This window comes from Nyctibius grandis, chromosome 1 (assembly GCF_013368605.1).
Source record: "Nyctibius grandis isolate bNycGra1 chromosome 1, bNycGra1.pri, whole genome shotgun sequence".
Lineage (NCBI taxonomy): Eukaryota > Metazoa > Chordata > Aves > Nyctibiiformes > Nyctibiidae > Nyctibius > Nyctibius grandis.
In genome coordinates this window covers 121245587-121267213 of record NC_090658.1, presented here as the reverse complement: position 1 = coordinate 121267213, position 21627 = coordinate 121245587, and the positions used below count along the sequence as shown (strand labels likewise).

The 21627-nt window shown below is 44.3% G+C and overlaps 2 protein-coding genes across 2 annotated transcripts; both read left to right on the top strand.

Annotated features, from left to right (window-relative positions):
* Positions 1–737: 737 nt before the first annotated feature.
* Positions 738–8050, top strand: NT5C1B (5'-nucleotidase, cytosolic IB). Its single transcript, XM_068406407.1, has 6 exons — positions 738–908; positions 998–1165; positions 4653–4782; positions 5288–5410; positions 6089–6273; positions 7176–8050. The coding sequence occupies exons 1-6, from the start codon at positions 780–782 to the stop codon at positions 7512–7514; spliced, it is 1074 nt and encodes a 357-aa protein (XP_068262508.1). The 5' UTR covers positions 738–779; the 3' UTR covers positions 7515–8050.
* Positions 8051–13519: 5469 nt separating this feature from the next.
* RDH14 (retinol dehydrogenase 14) lies at positions 13520–18853 on the top strand. Its single transcript, XM_068406420.1, has 2 exons — positions 13520–13900; positions 17309–18853. The coding sequence occupies exons 1-2, from the start codon at positions 13541–13543 to the stop codon at positions 17924–17926; spliced, it is 978 nt and encodes a 325-aa protein (XP_068262521.1). The 5' UTR covers positions 13520–13540; the 3' UTR covers positions 17927–18853.
* Positions 18854–21627: the final 2774 nt, after the last annotated feature.

Genomic DNA, 21627 nt, shown 5'->3' with positions numbered 1-21627 from the left:
AAGGCTACTAGAAGGTCCCCCCTGGAGCCTTCTCTTTTGCAGGCTGAATAACCCCAACTCTCTCAGCCTGTGTTCACAGGAGAGGTGCTCCAGCCCTCTCATCATCTTTGTGGACTTCCACTGGACTCGATCTAACAGCTCCATGTCCTTACGTTGGGGGCCCCAGAGCTGGATGCAGTGCTGCAGGTGGGGTCTCATGAGAGCGGAGTAGAGGGGCAGAATCACCTCCCTCAACCTGCTGGCCACGCTGCTTTTGATGCAGCCCAGGATACAGTTTATCTGATGCTGTAGATAAAATCAGCGCTGGAGGCCGTTGCCTAACATTAAGCAGCTGCGTGCCCCACTACTGGAAGCACTATGGAGAGCTGTAGTGGGTGTCACAGCGCGTGCTGGGAAGGGGATGCTGAAGGCCTGCGCCCCGCTGTCCCTCACGGGCTGCGGGGAAGGGCTGCGGCTCCTGTTCACCCCACGGACCGCCCGATGAGCTGAGGTGCTGCGGCCCTGCTGACCCCGGGGGTGCGCGATGGGGGCGGCCGCGGCCCCGCTGCCCCGTGCCGGGGGAGGGCAGGGCCGCTCCGTGCCGTGCCGTGCCGTGCCGTGCCAGGGGAGGGCCAGGTCGGGCTGGGCGGCTCCGGGCGCGGCAGAGCTAAAAGGAAAGCCAGCGCCCGGGTGACTTCCCGCTGCCCGAGCGGGGCGGGGCGGGGCGGGGGTGGGGGGCGGCCGCCGCCACCGCTGCCCGATCGCCGGGTCTGGCCGCGCCCGCTCCCCGTCCTGGCACCATGAGCGGCTCCGGGCCGGAGGCGCCCCAGCCCAGCGACGCCGCGGAGGCCCGGCTGCAGGAGGCCGAGCAGGACTGGGCAGCGGCCAAGGCTTTCTACGACAACCTGGTTTCCAAGAGACCCCGGCCGGTGAGTGCGGGCGGGCGGGCCGGGGTGGGGGGTGCGGAGGCTGAGGGCTGGGGGCTGCCGGCCGGCGCTACCCTCCGCTCGCTCCGCAGCCCAAGCCCCAGCACGCCATCACGGTGGCCGTCTCCTCCCGAGCCCTCTTCGACCTTGTGGAGGAGCGGCGGATCTACGAAGAGCAAGGGCTGGAGAAGTACGTGGAGTACCAGCAGAACAACGAGAACGTCACCCTCAAACCCGGTCCGGCCTTCTACTTCGTCAAGGTACCCGGGCCGGGGCGAGCCGGGGCGGGCTGGCCCGGCGCGGGGGCGCGGCGGGGCGCGGAGGATGCCGCAAGGCATCGGGAAGAGGAGGAGCCCGAAGCCTCCTTGGGCGGAGATAATCCTGTCCCGGGGCGACGTTTTGGGGGCTTGTTCCCCCAGCAGTGAGCTTGCCTCAGCCGGGGAGCCCGGCAGCATCTCTGCAGCTCGCCGCGCCGCCCCGGCCCTGCGGCCGCCCCTCCTCTGCCCTCCTCTCCTCTCCCCCTCTCCCCGCCCGCGGCACTAAGCTAAACGCCTGCGGGAGATGACGCACTGCTCGCGTCACGGTTTGTATGGCCCGGCCCCGCTCCACACGTGAGGTGCGGGCAAGGAGCAACCGGCATTTTCTGCTGGACACGGGGAGCATGAAGCACCTTTCAAGATTATATTCGGTTAAGATAGGCCCCCAAATTGTTTTACACTTGTTGCTACATCCTCCCCCCCAAAAAAGCCAAAACCAAAAATCTTAGTTCCTCATTCCATTTTTATGTCTCACTTATAATAGGACTACTATGGTTAAAGACAGTGTTGATTCGACAGGTTGTAGCAAGGCAGGTGTTGGTCTTTTCTCCCAGGTAACAAGCCATAGGACAAGAGGAAACGGCCTCAAGTTGTGCCAGGGGAGGTTTAGATTGGATATCAGGAAAAATTTCTTCACGGAAAGGGTATCGAGCATTGGAACAGGCTGCCCAGGGAAGTGGTGGAGTCACCATCCCTGGAGGGATTTAAAAGATGAGTAGATGTGGTGCTTAGGGACGTGGCTTAGTGGTGGACTTGGTAGTGTTAGGTTAACGGGTAGACTCGATGATCTTAAAGGTCCTTTCCAACCAAAATGATTTTATGATTCAATATGATTCGAATTACTTTATTCAGAAATGAACCTTTTTTTTTGTTTTTGGGTCAGCTTTAATTTTTCCTTGCTTTCTTTGTCACCCTGGAAATTGTTCTTGAGCACCAGCAAAAGAAATAGACCCCCTAGTTGGGAGTCAGGGTTTAAGCAGGGGTGAAATGGAATATTTTGCTTTCATTGCACAAGGTAAGAGAAATGGACAAGGTAAACAGCCTCCAGCATGGAAAGCAAGTGCAATTACAAAAAAAATAAAAAAAAAACTAAAAATATCTATGATTTTGAGGAGCACAGGTTTTAGTGAGTCTGACTTGAAAAAATGCTGTCTACAGAGTTCATTTTATGTCGATGGAGAATTGTTTGATACGGTCTACCACAGCAATTTTAGAGAGTAGATTTAGGTTAGATATTACGAAGAAATCCTTTCTGGTGAGTGTGGTGAGTCACTGGAACAGGTTGCCCAGAGATGTTGTGGCTGCCCCCTCCCTGGCAGTGTTGAAGGCCAGGTTGGATGGGGCTTTGAGCAACCTGGTCTAGTGGAAAGGTGTCCCTGCCCATGGCAGGGGGGTTGGAACTAAATGATCTTTAAGGTCCCTTCCAACACAAACCATTCTATGATTCTATGAATTTTAGAAAATTTATTAAAACATAATTAGCAGTCATACTTGCTGACAGTAGAGTTGCGGCAGAACACTTCCTTCGGGTTTTAAAACCGGATTTTTAAAATCATTGCTTCAGTTTTAGCCTTCTCAGGAAGAAAAACATTTTCAGCATTGCTGATCACTTTTTGCACATACATAGTGGAAAAATTACTTACGTCAATAGCCCTGCAGTTCTAAATATAACAGATAGCTGTTAATAGCACTAATAGCACAAGCATAGTAAAGGTGTTTTTAACATGAAAGCATTGTCATAAAATAATTCACTTTGTATACCAATGAGGCTACACTGACTAGCGAATTTACTGTGTCTTTTCCTATTTGTAGCAGCTAGAGATAGCAGCCCTGCTAGCACAGTTTTCAAGAGATTTGTTAGCATCCAATGTCAAATTCACTTTGAATATAAGCACGATTTGACAGTTTAACTCCTCACACTTTGAAAATCAGGGCTGTTAGCTATGCCCAGCTAAATGCCCTTTGACCTCTGTTCCCTTCCGGTATGCTATTTGCATTTGAGTTCTTTATATTTTTTAAGAGATTCATAAATTGCTTAGACATAGGAATCATTAGGCTAGAGAACTGCGGATCTGTTGGGTGATACTTTCTACTTTGAGACAAAGAAAGCAAAAAGAAATAATACATTTTTGTTTGGATTCCTGTGTTGAAATCTTTAAGACACTAATTTAAAAGTAGTATATCTCATGCTTGTAGCACTTAAAAATTTTAATTACAGGCCAGGATCTCTGTGGGCTGTAAAATGTACAGGCATTGGATGAAAAAATGGCATCCCCTCCTCCACTCCCCCTTATTCTCCAATACTTTAAGAAATTGCTGGTGCACTGGAGTGTTAGCAGCAGAGTACGAAAAGAAGAAAGGTACGAAGGGGTTATGACCACATACTAAGATTTTTTCCTAGGTCTTGTACCAGGGTCTCACTTCGAGTTTTCCTAAGCATAGTCCCACATGACATAGCCGTCCTTTTTAAAGCGAGTTTCCCAGAATTTAATTATGAAATCTGTGTTTTAATTCTTAACAACTGGCCTGACTTTTTAAAGCATTTTAATGAAAATCAACCCATCTTGCATTCATTTGGTGATTCATTGTTGCCTTTATTGCGGTAATCCCAAGGAATTCCATTCAAGGGCCAAGATCCCAAAGCAGAGGTCTGTGTATAAACCTAGAGCAAAAAGCAAGTCTTACTCCAAAGGGATAAGATTCTAAATAACATGAGAGAACAGATGGATACAGAGAGACAACCAGATGAAAGGTCAAGGAAATAAGAATGCCAGACTGTGGGTATAACATGTTGGCCCATTATCTTTAAAGAGATCTCAAATGAATCAAAATCTGTCTCGTTCAGTACTGCAATTAGAAATCACCAAGGTAATCATGTTTGACAGGATATGATTTTTTACTCATTATTTAAGGACAGTCTTTGACACCTGACCACCTGAATTGTGTCAGTAAATCTTTGCATAAGTATGTGGCCCAAATTCACATTTGTGCATGCAAAACAAGCAGTTGCACGTATAAATTCCTTTACACCTTCTTGATTTCACAAGAACAATTTTCAAGTGGACAAGAAAGTCCAAGTCCAGGTTTCAAGTGGACAAGAAAAGAAAACCCAACAGATTAATAGGGATTGTGATAATGTTCAGCAATGCATTGATTTATTCTGGATGATCAAGGTGTCCCAAGAAAAAGGATTTCCATGATAAAGTTAAATTCTGTAACTCAGCAAAAGAAACTTCTTTGCTTCCCTTCAAATGAACCCAGTCAAATGGTTGCTGGGAGCAGCAGAGCAGAAAGGAATAAAACAAGTTCAGCAAGTTAAGCTATCAGTTATTTCACATTCTCCTTCAAGACAGTCCTATCACTAAACCCACAGTGATTAAGAACTGAGGCACATTGCACTTGTCTATTGACTGCCACATTCCGCCTGCAGGCGCTGGAGCATGTCAATGCCCGACTTCTTGAGCTGTACCCTGATGATGAAGAACGATTTGATATTGTTCTGATGACTAATAACCATGCCCAAGTGGGAGTAAGACTCATAAACAGCATCAATCACTATGGTAAGTAAAATAAATACTACCTTGTAGAATTGCCTGCTGTTACATAATAAAATGAATTATTTTTCCTGTTCTGACCTTGGTAAAAGCAGCTTCTTGGATACTGACACCCAATCCTCAGAGGATGATACTTATTTTGGGGTGTCAGCATAAGTGAGATAGCGTTAAACAGAATTTGATCCAAAGCTCTAGATTTAACTTGTCAGGTGTGAACCTTAATTTCTGGAAAAATGTCCTTAACTTTTCATTGTTTGGTATTAATGCCCCCTATACATACACATTCACAGCAGTTATTCTGCTGTCTTAGAGGGATTCTGTGTTAAATTCTCAAGGAGGAAGGACTGATCAAATGTTGTAGTCAGTTTAAGTTGTCTAACCTGCTGGAATTACGGTGAACAGATTTTTAAGTTTACTACCGGTTATAGGCTGGTGTACCTTTTTATGGGTTCCTTTTACAGTTTGTAGTGTCAAGGTAGAGTCACACCTTGTTGTGCTGTTCTTACTTTAGGCTTAACAATTGAACGTTTCTGTATGACGGGAGGAAAAAGCCCTATTGGTTACCTGACTGCGTACCTTACCAACTTGTACCTCTCAGCAGACTCTGAAAAAGTGCAAGAAGCTATAGAAGCAGGTTTGAATTGACTTTCTTTTGTTATTTCTCTGTTGAGCTTGTTAAAAAATTAATATATTATGTGTCTTTCACAGAAGGTAGTGCTGCTTCATCAAATGCAGAAAGTCACAACTTTGTATGGTGCAAACTTATTACTTATTTTTACTTAATCAAATAAAATCAGGTTATTTCTCTGTTTTGTTCCTCTCTGACCCTTCAGCCTGCTGATGACATCTTAATCACCCTCTACGTTTGTCACACCTTTCTGTCTTCTCCCATGCTACAAGAAATGAGCTCCCATACACACCTACACATCTCTATTCAACTCTTTGAAGAGAGTCATCTCTTTGATACGACTTACAAACAAACAACTTCTGTGTTTTGTTAAAAAAGAGCAAATAGTTTGACTCAACAGTCTCCTTGGAATTTCCTGCTTTGTCTCATTTGCAGCAAACCTTGGGGACCGGTTTTGTATATTCTTATATGGAAGTGGAAGGAAGCATGTCTAAGAAGTCATGTCAATGGGACAGCTTCCATGCATTTGTGTTAAAGAACAGCCACTACTAATTAGCTTTAGTGATCGTTTCTGCTCACGATATATAAAGGTCATCACAAATAAGTTGTTGGAACCAAACTGATGATAGTTTAATGAATTACTTTGCAGGACATGCTAACTGAGGTTCTCTGATCCATTTTCAGGCATCGCATCAGCTACGATGTTCACTGCCAACAAAGATGTTCCTTACTCGGATACGCAGTTGAGGGTGGCATTCGATGGGGATGCGGTTCTCTTTTCTGATGAATCAGAACAGATTGTCAAAGAGCAAGGATTAGATAGGTTTTTTGAACATGAACAGCTGAATGAAAATAAGCCTCTTGCACAGGTTTGTACTTCTTGAATAAGTGAGTTTTTAAAACATCTGTTGATTTTCATTGCTACTGTCTTTCTCCAGTTTCCCCAGTGTGCATGCATTCTTTGTGAAAGTGGATTGCCCTATTTATTTCCTTTTTCAAGGGTAATCTTTAAAATGCATGTTTGATATAAAAGAGCCCACCATGTCAGTCCTTTCACCAGATCTCCCACTTCACTGAGAGAACTGCATATTAAGACAGTGACTTACAGTTGTAATTTAATTGTATCATTAGAAAAAAAGAAAGGCTACTACTGATTTCCTTGATTTTTTTTTTTTTAATCGGGTTGTGTAGGTAATGTTAATTTCAAACACTGTGATATTCTGGTTATTGAAACAGGGTAATATCTGTACTTATTCCCAAGCAGAACTATGCCATTTGTCTAAAAAACATAAATACTTGTAACATTAGCTTAAACTGAAAGACCAATTCTGCTATTGTTAAAAATGGTATAAATTCAGAATAAAAGCTTTATTTATGAAAGTACTGGACAGTGCAATATATTGCAATTCGACCCAAACTATCATTTAGTACTTTTAAGCAGAGTGTAATTCTAATGTTGTCATTAATCTGGAAAGAGTTCAGTGATGTCTCTGTAATTAGGTCTCTTACTGTTTTTGTTAAAGACTATAATTTTATAAGAGATCTTGTAAGATTTAGTGAGAATCAGTTTCCTGCTGATCATACAATGTAGGATTATGGTTTTAACTTTTTTCCAATTTGTGAATTCCCAGTGAGGGTGAAGACCCATTTGGACACTTTACACAGAGAATTTGCTGAGTAGCATAGTAACTGGCAATCTGGAATAAAGCAAAAGAATGATTTTGGGAGCTGTGGACAAATACTGAATATGTTTCTGGTATTTCATACTCAGGGTCCTTTGAAAGGTTTTCTGGAAGACCTAGGAAAACTCCAGAAGAAGTTCTATGCAAAAAATGAGCGATTAAATTGTCCTATAAGGACCTTCCTGGTCACAGCCAGAAGTGCGGCAAGCTCTGGAGCCAGAGTGCTGAAGACTCTTCGTAGCTGGGGTCTGGAGGTTGACGAGGCACTTTTCCTAGCAGGAGCTCCTAAAGGACCAATCCTGGTGAAAATCCGCCCTCACATTTTCTTCGATGACCAGATGTTTCACATCGAAGGAGCACAGAAATTAGGCACCATAGCTGCGCATGTTCCCTATGGCATTGCTCAGAAATACCACAAATCTGCATGATGGCACCATTAACGATAAGGTTCTTAACTCAGCCAGCCTCTAGTATACCAATAGTTATTTCTGAAAACCTCTACATTTGTATATTGTAAGTACTATGTTTAAAGATTTAACTTCTGGCTAGAACAGACTTTAAAGGAAATATTTTTAATACAGTTAAGTTTTTAATAGAGTTATTTTAATAGCATTCTTAAGCAGTTTAGGTTTTTTACCTGTCTGGGTCTAACACTGTTTTTGATATTAGAAGAAATTTGTACTGTTTTTATAGCTTCAGACATATTTTGAGAGACACAAAGAACAGTTACGTTTTCTCTAAAAGACTGTTGACGAGTTATTTGTAACAAAAATTGTGTTACAGTGCTAGCCCTTGATGGTTATTTCTGAAATTACCAAAAGCACAGTTTACATATAAGTGTTTACCTGTTGGTGGTTTGCTTGTTAAGTATGTGTTCAGTAGGTTTGTTATCATAAGGTTTCAGCTTCCAATGAAATGTTAGCTCATTTGATCTTGTCTTTACAGGAACCCTTTATTTTTCTATATTTTCTCCTATTCTAATAAAGCTGGCTTTACAGAACATATTGTCATTTTTCTAAGTAGAGGTTTTAGCATAATTTCCTATGCAGAGTTTGTGTAATCAGTGTCTCTGTGTCTCTTGTCTCCGTTGGATATTTAGAACCAGAAGTGACCACCTTCAGCCAAATTTGAGGAAGAGCTAAAAGTCTCAAAGATGCTTAAGTCCCAACAGATTCCATAGATCTGGGCAGAAGTCAGAGATGCCGTGACTATCTTGACTGGGACAAAGACTGGAGCCTTTGTAACAGCAGAGAATCTACTCTAAATAATGCTGTTGGTGGAACTCCTTGTTTCTTGACTAGATTCACTTAGGATTTACAGCTGTTCTGTGATCTGCATGAACTCAGTTTGGCAACCTCACATGAGTTTCCAGGAGACAGGTGCCTGTTGCAGCATGAATTCCTGTAAATTTACACTGTAGGTCTATTCTACCTCTTTTATGCTAAGTTCCTATATCTCAGTGTCATCCATGTATCTGAGTGCCTTCCAAATGACACAACTAACATCTGTCAGGTGGTGTTTGTTCTCTTTCTCTCCCTAGTGGAACAATGTCCTGTTTTATTTTTATTGTTGCTGTGTATTTATACCAGAAGAGACAAAACCAAAAGAATGTGCTTTGCAGTGGGAGTAGAAGTTGGTGAAGGCTTGTGATGATCTGTGGTTCCTGGGGGAATTCACTCCAGAATCTCACGTTAGCCTCTGAGAAAGTTAGGTCTCTTCTGTCCGGATGAACTGTCATGTTATTGCAGAAAGCTTCATTGCATTAATTGTGGTTTTACTCCCAGAAACATAGGCAATCTTTTAAATGTTCTGGGTCTAAGCCACAAAGTTCTTTGAAAACAAAGGAAAAAACCTTGTTCCTGCATGAAACTGGAGTAGAGACCATTAGAAAGGGGTTTTTTTTTGTGTTCACACCAGCATGTGTTGTTGATGGGATGCACTGCAGAGTTCTGGTGTACTTGGAATTTTGTAAGTGCTAGAGGCTGTGTGCCCAAAATCTATCACATTTCCCAGCCCAGCCAGGAGGTGAGGAAGACATGAATAACTGAGGCTTGGTCATTGTCTGCCAGGATGGGATAGAGTTACCTCACCAAATGGAAATTATAAAAAATGTTATTAGCAGATGTTTTTATGTGAGAGCTCAGAATCAGCAAGGAATGCAAAAATATTCCTTAGCCATGGAATATAAATTGCATGTGTACTTTCACCACAAAAGCATGGCTGCAAATTTCAGGAACACTGGTCCTGCCTTGTTGAAGCAGAACATGGATCAGCCATTTTTCATCCATGCGCTGTTAGAGCTGTCCCTTTCTCATGGTCCTTGACTGCAAGGTAGGCAGCAGAGGTGGGCATGGCTCCAACACGAAGATATGATTTACCATGAGCAGAGCATATGGGAAGAACACCTTAAACTGGTTATGGCTTGTACATCAGGTTAAGGATGCCAAAAGCCATCTCTGTCACAAGGAGACACAATAGCGTGGCCTGGTTAGAATACCCTTTGGTGTAGCCATGAGTCTCACAGTGGAGTGAAGAGCCAAGAATGAAGAGAGAAAGAGTTTTCTGTGGTGAAGACAGAGACAGAAGAGGTCTCTCAGTGAATCCAATGTGTTTAGATGTGGTACCTATACAGCCCTTAAACTGCCTGAGAAGTGTGATAGACAGTCAGAGGAGAGATGGTAAAGATACTTCCAGAAAAATCTGATACGTTTCTTCAGCTATAACACGAGTTGAAGTCAGCCTCAGAACAGACTGCAGCAATGTGAACAGACTGTGGGTAGCATCAACATGTGACAGTTAAGGGGAATTTACTATTACAAATGGTTATCACATCCAGACCAGCCACAAGAAACCTGAAGAAAGGTTCATGGGTTTCCTCTTGGGTTTCTTACTGATTTCCCCAAATGTACTAGGTCTTGAGTCAAGACAGACATGCTCATTATCAGCCAAGCTTGTTTCTGGTCTCCCACACAGCCTATTGTCTCCCTGGACTCTACTCACCTGCATGCTGGCCCCTAGTCCTGATCCTGAACTTCTCTTAATCCATGTTGTTCTATCCTCATTGTCCCTATCTTATTCCTAAATCTGCACTGAACCCTATTACTGCCTATTTTTTTTCTCGTGAAACACCTTTTTTTAACTTACATTGCTCTTGATCAAAATTCAGTTACCTTTTAATTGTCTCTCTGTACACTTCTACTATCAACTCTCCCAGGGCTAGGATGAAAAGGATTTTGAGTTAGTGAACCTCAGTGGCCACTCCTGATTCCCTGGATGGGTTCATGTTGCCTTGAGTGGGTTCGTCAACATCTGGGATTAGTAAAGGCAGGATCTGGAGACATGACATGAAGATGATGGCTTAAAACAGGTTTTGGGTTAAGGATTCAAAACTAAGCTGGCAGGTCTGAGGGGCCCAAGGGTCTCAGTGCCAACAGCTGGAGAGATCCAGTCTGGGTGGAAGCTACTGGACAAACCATCTATTTGAGGGACCCACATTATGTGCCTATGTGAACCACTAGCACACTTCCAACTGAACAACAAGAAGAGACCAGCATCTGGGAAAACCCAGCATCAGAGCTGGTGCCTGGGTCTCTAGGTATAGATATTGGATGGACTTAGGGTGCATGCTAATATTTAAGAGACCAGTGAATGTAAGTGTGCTTGTGAGGTGAGTGAGTGGACATACAAGTATGTTCTGCAAGCAGCCTCCCTTCTACCAGACTGGGATGGGACAGACCCCCTCAGTCCTGAAATCCACTAAATTTGGTTACCTCAAACAGGCTACCTCTAAGCTAATATTACTCAGCTGAAGATGGTGCTAGAAGCAAGTGTTCAGCAGGTCTGACTGTCAGCTCACTGGTATGTTTAGACTCTAGAGTAGCTATCAGAGCAGATACCACCATAATGACTTTTGTAACACTCCCCCACCCCCCCAAACACCCCATCACTTCTGCTTGCAACATGCAGGTAGGTTATCAAGACAGGTTTGGCCATGTACTAACATCTCTGCTACACTCAAACACACAATCCAACTTGATCCAGAGCCACAAAACCTGCTGAAATACCTAAGAAAGAAATCTGGTCTTGAAGGCAGCATGCCACTCTGACATACTGTCTTGATGCACTTATACTAGTACCCTAAACCTTCCCAGAACATTTCACTGGTACAAAGACCAGATGTATGGAAAAGTCCATGTGCATGCTAACTCTCCAGAACATGATGGTTGCTTCCAAACTGCCTACTGGGAGCTCACGAGCTGTGGGAGAGCTCTAACCACCTCCCAGCCTTGGGCCAAAACTCTGCCACAGGCTGCTGCTGCAATATAACAGCAGAGATGTTGCATTCCTGTGCTGGGAGTGTTCCCTGGCACTGCTTCATCTACTGCTCCAGCGTCTGCGTCCCAAGCTGAAGACCCAAGACAGACAGAATTGAATGTGGCTTTTGCAGAAGCATTTGATCTGCCATGAGACTCAAAGACTGGTAATGAAATATTATATGTGCCTGTCGCGGAACCACACAAAACCAAGCCAAACTGAACAACAAACTAGAAAAAGGATTTATTTTTCAAAATGATAACAAATCGAACTAAGTTTTACTCTAACCAAAACTGCTTTGAGGCTCCGGCAGACATTCACAATCCACAGGCTCAGAATGTCGGTTGGGAATTAACACTACATGACTGACTTAAGAATTTTTAAGGTATTTGCAGCCGATAATCCAAAATGCGCAATCACTCACCTAATAAAGGGAGGGCTCTCAACCCCGAGGAGTTTCCTTAGGCGGCGTCCCAACCTAAGGGGAGAGTCCCCGACTGCAGGCCCGCTGCTCTGAGAAGAACTGACTCCAAATGGCCCCTGGCGGGGCTCAGTTTATACCCTCGTCGAATCCGATCTGTGGTCAGATATGGCCATGCAGACCCCCATTGACTGAGGACCCCTAGTTCGGCCGAAGTGCATAGGTGTTGTCCAACACCACGTGGGGGGCGACAAGAGCTGTGGTGGAGTTTTTTGCAGGCTTATGTCAGGTCCTTGTTAGGTCTTTGTCAGGGTGGGTGCATCTGCCGCAGTGCCCTTAATGTCTGTTTTCCCTGTGGTGGAGTCACCTCTGTGAGATTGATAAATGTTAGTACAACATTTTGGTAAAATCTCTGCTAGCAAAATAAACACTACCAGGAAACGCTCTTGGGCCCTAGAACTCGACCATCTCTATGTCATTAAATTTTTATCATTGTCTTCTAACGCTAAAATTGTTAGAACAGTCCCTGGTTTGTGTTTGGCCCAGGTCAGCTGATACCCATTCACGTTTCAGGAGTCAGCACAGGATGAAAACCAAGAACCAGCTTGGACGTTTCAGGGTTTAAGAGGCTATTCTGCACCAGGCTGCTTCAGCACCAAACAGCAGCCCCTGGCACACCTAATTTACTACTGTGGACATTGCTATTAGTGAAATGGCAATCGAACCGGCAATGTGCACTTGCAGCCTATAAAGCCAACCGTATCCTGGGCTGCATCAAAAACAGCGTGGCCAGCAGGTCAAGGGAGGGGATTCTGCCCCTCTACTCCGCTCTCATGAGACCCCACCTGGAATACTGCATCCAGCTCTGGGGTTCCCAACATAGGAAGGGCATGGAGCTGTTGGAACAAGTCCAGAGGAGGGCCACAAAGATGACGAGAGGGCTGGAGCACCTCTCCTGTGAACACAGGCTGAGAGAGTTGGGGCTGTTCAGCCTGGAGAAGAGAAGGCTCTGGGGAGACCTTCTAGCAGCCTTCCAGTACCTGAAGGGGGCCTACAGGAAAGTGGGAGAGGGACTTTTTACAAGGGCATGCAGCGATAGGATGAGGGGGAATGATTTTAAACTGAAAGAGGGCAGATTTAGATTAAATATTAGGAAGTAATTCTTGACTGTGAGGGTGGTGAGATACTGGCACAGGTTGCCCAGAGAAGTTGTGGCTGCCCCCTCCCTGGAAGTGTTCAAGGCCAGGCTGGATGAGGCTTTGAGCAACCTGGTCTAGTGGAAAGGTGTCCCTGCCCATGGCAGGGGGGTTGGAACTAGATGATCTTTAAGGTCCCTTCCAAACCAAACCATTCTATGATTCTATGAAACAGCCTTTGACAGGTGGGTGGACGTCCCGGTACAGGGACACCCTTCAGCAGCCTTGCAGTGGTAGCTCTGACCATGACTCGCAGCTTGCTTTGGGTTGCCCTCGGGACCACGCTGGGGCCGGGAAGGCCGCCGGGGTTTCCGGGGGACGTTTTAATTAGACCCCGCGCTCACTGGGCGCCTTTCGGGGCCGGCCTCCTGGGCGCCTCGAGCGCCGGAACGGCGCGGCGCGGGACTACAATCCCCACGATGCCCAGCGGCGCGCCCGGCCAATGCTAACGCACCCCCGGCACCGGCCGTCGGTGCCAGGCGGGGGCGGCCCCTTCGGGCGGAGCGCCGCTCGGCCCAGCGGGATGGCCGAGGTGGCGGCGGCGCTGGCGCTGGGCGGGGGGCTGCTCCTGGCAGCCTGGCGCTGGCTGTGGGGCGCGGCCCGGGCCGCGGCCGGGGCCGGGGCCTCCATGCGGGGCAAGACGGTGATCATCACGGGGGCCAACAGCGGGCTGGGCCGGGCGGCGGCGGCCGAGCTGCTGCGGATGCAGGCCCGCGTCATCATGGGCTGCCGCGACCGGGCGCGGGCCGAGCGGGCGGCCCGCGAGATCCGGGCCGAGCTGGGCGAGCGGGCGGAGGCCGAGGGCGGCGGCGAGCTGGTGGTGCGCGAGCTGGACCTGGCCTCGCTCCGCTCCGTCCGCGCCTTCTGCCACCGCGTCCTCCAGGTACGGCCGCGGGGCGCGGGGCTCGGGGCTCGGCCCGCCGGGGCCTGCCGGTCCTGCCGGCCCCCGCAGGGGCTGCCGACAGATCCAGGGCAGCGTTGTCCTGCCGCGGGGGCCCCGGACTCCCTGTGAGAGGGCACGGGGTGGATGAGCTGGATGCTGACAGCGCGGGAGTGGCGGCGTCCGCGGGGTTCCGTGTTTATAGGGCTTATTCCTGCAGCCGGCAGTCCGGTTGGGGGGGTACGGCATGTTGCTGAGCCCACCGCAGGGTCTGGAAGGAGGGTGTGAGTAAATCGGCCGTGAATTAGCACCTGTAACCATAAAGTTCATACTCCTTTGGGCTGTTACTAGTTTGGTACTGCGTCCAGCCCTGGGGCCCTTAACATAAGAAGGACATGGAGCTGTTGGAGGGAGTCCAGAGGAGGGCCACGAAGGTGATCAGAGGGCTGGAGCACCTCTCCTATGAAGACAGGCTGAGAGTTGGGGCTGTTCAGCCTGGAGAAGAGAAGGCTCTGGGGAGACCCTCTAGCAGCCTTTCAGTACCTGAAGGGGGCCTACAGGAAAGCGGGAGAGGGGCTTTTTACAAGGGCATGTAGTGATAGGATGAAGGGTAATGGTTTTAAACTGAAAAAGGGTAGATTTATATTAGATATTTGGAAGAAATTCTTTCCTGTGAGGGTGGTGCAACACTCGAACAGGTTGCCTGGAGAAGCTGTGGCTGCCCCCTCCCTGGAAGTGTTCAAGGCCAGGCTGGATGGGGCTTTGAGCAACCTGGTCTAGTGGAAAGGTGTCCCTGCCCATGGCAGGGGGGTTGGAACTAGATGACCTTTAGGGTTGCTTCCAACCCAAACCATTCTATGATATTATGATTGAATGATTCTATTCTAGTCCAAACTTTTCAGTTCTTTTCTGTTCTGAAAAGGAAGCACTTGTTTCTGTTTGACATGAATGATTTTTCTTCTTTTCTCTCTTAATTAACTCTACATTAACCTGTCTTTGTTATTTTAAATTAGTGTTACAGTTCAGCCTTGTTTCCAAAGAAATAAACGTTCACATGAGTGTGGAGGTCACAGTTCCAACCATCCTTGTGCCTCCTCCCCAGAGTGGCCACCTGACACATTTTGTATCTCTTGAGAGTGCCAGCAGAGTTTAGTAGATAGATATTTTTGAATATATATAAAGCTTCTGCAGATTTCCTGAAAACCTGAGTTTAAGGAGAACAGGGACATGCAGTTGGTTCTCCTGACAAAAAACACTAGATGAGTTCAGCAGTGTTATCAGATACCAGAGAGCAGAGGGAGGCACTGTTGGAGATGTTATTCCATTACCATGAAAAGCGTCAGCTGGGACTTTCATCTTGCCACGTCTGGCTACCCAAGCTGTGAGACACAAAGTCATGGCAAGCCACGCTTAATAAGTTCTGCCGCTGCTCAGAGAAGTGCTTGTTAAGTACTTGAAAGGTGCTCAGATGCTGTTGTAAGAGAAAAAAAATGAAGAGGGACTTTATTGCATTAACTTTCAAATAGCTGTTGTAAAACTTAAATGTCAGAAAAAGTCAAGTCTTAAGTTCTCTAGTGGGGGTCATTGTAGTCATATACGTTCATACCTGTGAGTCCAGTGATAAGGTCTAATCTTGCTTCAGTGTTCTGGGAAAATATGCATATAAAAAGGGATACATAAAAGGCAAAATTAACACCAGAAAAGAAATATACTGTCTTTTTAAAATTATGTCTTTTCTAGTACAAAATATCCAAAAATGTAAATTTGTTAGCCTCTCTATTGGTAAAGCCAGTACAAGTGACTTTAAGTGAGGAATGGGTGAAGAAGAGAGTGCATGTATCTGCAGAGTGCTGCTGACACCTGCATTTCAACTTTCATTTTCATGACTTTAACTTTCAAAATAATTCCAAAAGCAGCTGAATTACAAGGGATGTGACTTCAAGTAATACTTTCAAGACCTGTCCCACCCAAGTTCATGTGATTTGTCTTCTCTAACCTGTGACTCCTTTTAGGAGCTGGCTGTTTGGGGTTTTATTGTGGTTGGTCGATGGTGTTTTGAGGTATTTTTGTTTGAGATGAAGAAAACTTAAATATTGGCAGGATGGGAAAATAATGTGTTCCCACAGCCTAACTTAATTTGTGGAAGCTTTCCTTTGCAGAACTACAAGTGATTACATCTTTCGCTCCTTAGCCTCACTGCAAAAGTTAAAGACTTTGAGATGTTGGAGAGCTCCATGGGAAAAAGGAGACAATGGAAGTGAGCTCAAAAGCTTAGAAGAAATAGCATTGCCCGTCAAAGCAATGGTTTGTGCTCTCTATTGCACCTAGTTGTAGTCACTGCCTGCTTGGCACTGATCACATTACTCGAGATTATTAGATGTAGGAGTCTCAGAAAATAGCACAAGTGGAGGTCTCGCTTCTTGAATGGTTAAGTCTTGCAAAATAAATCCTCCAGTCAGGTGTTCTTCTCTAAAGGAGAAACAAGTATCACTTCAGTGAGCAGATCTACAGTCTGTACTTCTTCAGTCCTGTCCTTGTTTAGTGATAGGAACCATTGTGTCCCTTTAGGTGAAGAGGAGAATTGAGTTTGGTGCTCTTTGTATCATGCCTCAGGGACCCAATTACATGAAACACTGAGCAACCTCAAGTCCTGCAGAAATCAGTCCACAGTTGAAGTACTTGATGTTTTGTGTGCTCGGATGCCAGCATCGTTAACTGAGTGCCAAGTGTGGATTTGGATTTTGCTCTCTTTGTATTGTTGCTGCTAATGGCAGTCAAATAAAAGGCAAATGGTACAAAATGCATTTTGAGGTTCTCTATTTTTATAATCAAAATGACCCAAAATGATCCCAGCTTGCCTTCCAGTCCTGCATTGGGTTTAAAGAATTAGCAGCAAAGAAAACTCATGCTGCTTTTTCTATAAAGGGAATATATTTACTTCTCATTCATGCAGGCATAAATTTCCTGTGATACTTTCACAGTCTTTTGTCAGAGGTAGGTGAAAATATTGAATTCAGAGTTTATTTAGGCAGCTTACTTTAATCTGTATTTTTTGAAAAAGTTACTCTTTTGGGTAAATTGGAGAGCTCTTAATTTTTGAGTGGATACTGGAGCATGAAGTGTGTGATGTATTATACATATATTTAAATTATCCATACCACTCTGTCTGTTAGTTATGTATGTTTCCTGATTTTGTAAAGTGTAACATACCTCCTTGAGTCCTTGTTTTCTACCAGCCTGAACCAGAATGTTTTTTTTTTTTTCAGCAATGCTTTAAGAGAATATCGGGAAGTTACAATTCAGAAAACTAGGAATTCTTTCTAACAATGGCCAATGAGAAATATTAAGCATGATAGTATGGTTTGTATGACAATTATAAAAATGAATTATTTTTTTCTTTCCTATTTAAAGGAAGAGCCAAGGCTGGATGTTCTGATAAATAATGCAGGGATATTCCAGTGTCCGTACATGAAGACAGAGGATGGTTTTGAGATGCAATTTGGTGTAAACCACTTGGGTCACTTCTTGCTCACCAACCTTCTTCTGGGCCTCCTCAAAAATTCTGCTCCGAGCAGGATTGTGGTAGTATCCTCAAAGCTTTACAAATATGGAGAGATCAACTTTGAAGACTTGAACAGTGAAATAAGTTACAATAAAAGCTTTTGTTACAGTCGGAGTAAACTGGCTAACATATTATTTGCAAGGGAGCTAGCCCGTCGGTTAGAAGGGACAGGAGTCACCGTCAATTCACTTCATCCTGGGATTGTCAGAACAAATCTAGGCAGATACGTGAATATTCCTTTGCTGGCAAAGCCCCTATTCAACTTGGTGTCATGGGCTTTCTTCAAAACACCTCTGGAAGGAGCCCAGACTTCTATTTATTTGGCCTCTTCTCCTGATGTCGAAGGTGTGTCGGGAAAATATTTTGGGGACTGCAAAGAGGAGGAACTCCTACCCAAAGCCATGGATGACTTGGTTGCGAGAAAGTTGTGGGATATCAGTGAGGTGATGGTTGGTTTATTGAAATAAGTGCCAGGGGGTATCTGCTAAAAGAATGCAGATAACTATGCAACACATATTTGCCACAGTGTAATTCTCACTTTAAATGCTGTGGGGATACAGACTACTTTACTCAATAAGTATTGACTAGAGGAGTGATTTATGCTGGAACTCTGTTTTGAAATAAAGGACAATCTTTATTTAATAGACACAGGCATTCAACAAAAGTCTGAAATAGAGTTTGAGGGTGTGAATATAATTTCTGGTTAAATCTGCTTGGAAACTCATGTCTTACAAATAAAAATTAAACAGAACTGTGTTTTGCAATATATGTGCATATTTGTCATGTTCCACTGCTTGTAGTTGGGCTGCACAATGCAGGATACTGATGGTGAAACACTTCTGTAAAAAGATTTTGAAAATAGATCCTAATAATAATAATAATAGGATTATTGTCTTTTTTGAGCCATCACAATGAAAAATGGAATAAACAGTTGTACTGATATCTTACACTGTAATTGTTTAGGCCTCTGAGTGCCGTTCAAAGACTTGTTGTCAGCCCCACGGTTCAGTGAACAAAACTGTTGAGCCGTATCCAGTTTAGCTGTGAAGCACAAAGTCAACCTTTTTTAGTGATGTTGCTGCTATTCAATGAGTATATACTCTTGGTTGTGCAAGCTGTATTTTTATTTTCATGTGTGCTGAACAATATTTCTTGATACACACCTTGGGTTTCATTAAAAACGTAGTTGACAGATGTATTATGGTCTCGATAGGGCTTTGCATGTCACGAATTGTGTGCATACAAAGTTCACAAGACCTCACCCAGATTAGACTGAAGAGAACATGCTTTTCAGTGTGTGTTTGGCTTGACTGATGGCACTTTAACTCAGTAATGAGATTAGATAAGTCTGTCTAATACAGCTTACTGAATATTCTTTAATAAAAATATTTAAAAAAAAAAAAAAGACTTAGCATTCATTCTTTCACTGTGGAAGATATATCAGAAACCAGCAGTCTTGACACAGTAGCCTTATTTCAAAGCAGAAGATTCACCTGTATTGGTTTAGGGAGCCTGTCATGCAGGATTGGTAGAAGTACAAGGGACTCCAAATAATTACTTGGGCATTATGTGAAGCTGAAGTTCTTTTTTTAATTCATATAACTTACAGGTTCATGTTGACATTTATGACTTCTTGTTTTGCTTTACATTAATAAAATGTTCTAGCAGTTAATATGTCTAGAATAAATACGGAAGAATGATTTAGAGTGATCTATCTTAATAAATATTACTCAAGGGAAGGAGTATCAATAATAAATGAAGTACTCAGTAGACCCTTGTTACCTTCTTATAAATATGTATTAGTTCTGCACTTCAGGTAGCAACCAACCAAATTTCTGAGATTCTTTCTCTCGTTGTTTACTCAAACTTTCAGCATATTTTAACTTTTGCACAGTGGAGTGGACCTGATCTAGCCTTACCCTTCACCAGCAAGACCGCTCTGGGCCAGTGACTTGGGTGGGAGCGGAAGCTGGCATGCCAGCAAATCACAAGGCAAGTTATGAAACAGAGCAGGTTTTTAAGATCTTGTAACATGTTGATCTTTGCACTGCTCACTGTAAGGTGTAGAGATGGGTGTGTTGTCAAAGCCTGCTCTGAATGTTGAACAAAGTGCTCTAAGTAATGCCAGAGGGAGCTGTGTAACATGCTTAGAGAAGTTCTGCTTTGATCTTCGGTGTTGCATTTCACATTTTCATTCTAAATACTTGTAAATAGCTGCACACAGCACTTTTAAACAGCTAGCTAAAGAATTAAAAGTTCATTAACGTGAACTTCTCTGTAAAGAGATACACAGAAGCTGAGCCAAACTCAGGTTTGTGTTTTCAATACTACTGTAACAATACTAAAGGAACACTAATGTATTGTTTCACTGCTGAAACAAGCGTATACCTCTTGCAAAGAAAGCTGTGGATGCAAAGGTGGAGAATGGAGAAGATGGCTAGTCTGAAAATACTGTAGTAAAGAACTGCACTGAAACTGTCTGAAGAGCAGAGGAATATATAATTTTTCAAACTGAATTACCAACACAGGGTGTGCACTAGCCTTCAAAACAGCAACGGTGGATTTGTACTGAAACAAGAGATGCAGAATAAGAAGTACCGGTTGTGTAGCATGGCTGTGTAACATGTAATGCTTCATACATCTACCAGGTGCTTGTTTTTATTTTCTTTTGAAACATTGCAGAAATAAGAGCCATTGTCAGAAAGGGATTACGTTCCTGCAATCATAACTAAATTACAGCCCTTGTTCCAGAGTAGGACAGTGATCACATGATACCCTTAACGGAATATTAATGAATGAATATGCCCTGAAAACAATTTGAATCACAGAATCAACCAGGTTGGAAGAGACCTCTGGGATCGTCGAGTCCAACCGTTGCCCTGACACCAGCCTGTCAACTAGTCCATGGCACTAAGTGCCATGTCCAATCTTTTCTTAAACACATCCAGAGATGGTGACTCCACCACCTCCCTGGCCAGCCCATTCCAATGTCTAATAACCCTTTCTGAAAAGAAATTCTTCCTCTAAACAACTCTAAAAGGGTTGTTTTAAAATTGGTGTGTGAGAGTGTGTGTGTGCAGAAAGGATGGATTGTTAGGAACTTACCAAAAGGTAAGCTTTTTTTCAACATCTGAAATCAATAAAATGTGTCGCTTTTGAGGTTGAATGTAATTTAGCCTCTGTGGACCATGAAGCTTTAATTACTTTCTTGAGATTGCTGTTAATGTTTGTTTATGTGATGCCTTTGTTGTTCTAGTAGCACCTAGGAACTGAAGACCTCATAGGTCAGCAGATCTTGCAAATTGTAAGCACAAAACCAAAGAAGAGCCCTTATTTCAACAAGCAGTAATGCTGATTGAGTCTAGGTTAGAACGAAGCATTTTGGCTAAGGAAGTATTTCTACTCTACTGTACTCTACTGTACTCTACAGGATCTTAGTAAGCTCAGATATATGTGTATGATTTGAGGGTTGTCTGCTGAATGTCTCCTCTTGGAGCTGGTAGAGGATGTGCCAAGAGGAGATCAGCACCTTCACGATTCAGTATTACAGTGCTTCCAGAAAGATGTGGCCAGCTCTGTATGTTACTATTGTATAAACAATCTGTATCAAGAATGTGCAGCCAAAACCAGGATGCATTTCAAGTGCCTCTCTCCACCATCACCACCATATGACCACCACCAACCCAAAATTAAACTTATTTCCCATGAATAATTAAATTTGTTAAAAATAAGGGGTGAAAGAGACAGACAGTGACCAGGGATAGCATGTAAAGCCCATGGAAATGCAGCTTTCATCGACAGGTACAGACAGGGATCCCATTGCTAGCAAGTACGTTGCAGATGATATGTGAGGAAGCCGTTGCTGAGGTTAAGATCTTGTTGAGATCTGTGGTAAACAAAAATATTACGAAGCAACTCTTTCCAAAGCCCAAATGTACCTTCAGCTATCTTACATAAATTGTTAGAATTTGAGTGTTTGATTTTGGGTCCACCAGCAGGGTTGGGCCAGCACTCCATACCTGTGCCCTGGGGATTTAAAGACTGGCAGGATGTGTACAGGGCACAGTGACTCCTGGGAATGTAGCCCCTGCCCTTTTGCTTTTCACAGGGGAAATGCCTCTGCCCTGCCGTAACTGAGAGGTGGAGGGCCGTGGCAGCGATTAACTAT

Bases quoted from the DNA above. Each gene is read 5' to 3' on its own strand.
- NT5C1B (XM_068406407.1), top strand. From the start codon at position 780: ATGAGCGGCTCCGGGCCGGAGGCGCCCCAGCCCAGCGACGCCGCGGAG. The intron at 5,411-6,088 runs GTTTGAATTGAC...ATCCATTTTCAG, and splicing joins GCAAGAAGCTATAGAAGCAG to GCATCGCATCAGCTACGATG. The intron at 6,274-7,175 runs GTTTGTACTTCT...TTTCATACTCAG, and splicing joins AAAATAAGCCTCTTGCACAG to GGTCCTTTGAAAGGTTTTCT.
- RDH14 (XM_068406420.1), top strand. From the start codon at position 13,541: ATGGCCGAGGTGGCGGCGGCGCTGGCGCTGGGCGGGGGGCTGCTCCTG. The intron at 13,901-17,308 runs GTACGGCCGCGG...TCCTATTTAAAG, and splicing joins TCTGCCACCGCGTCCTCCAG to GAAGAGCCAAGGCTGGATGT.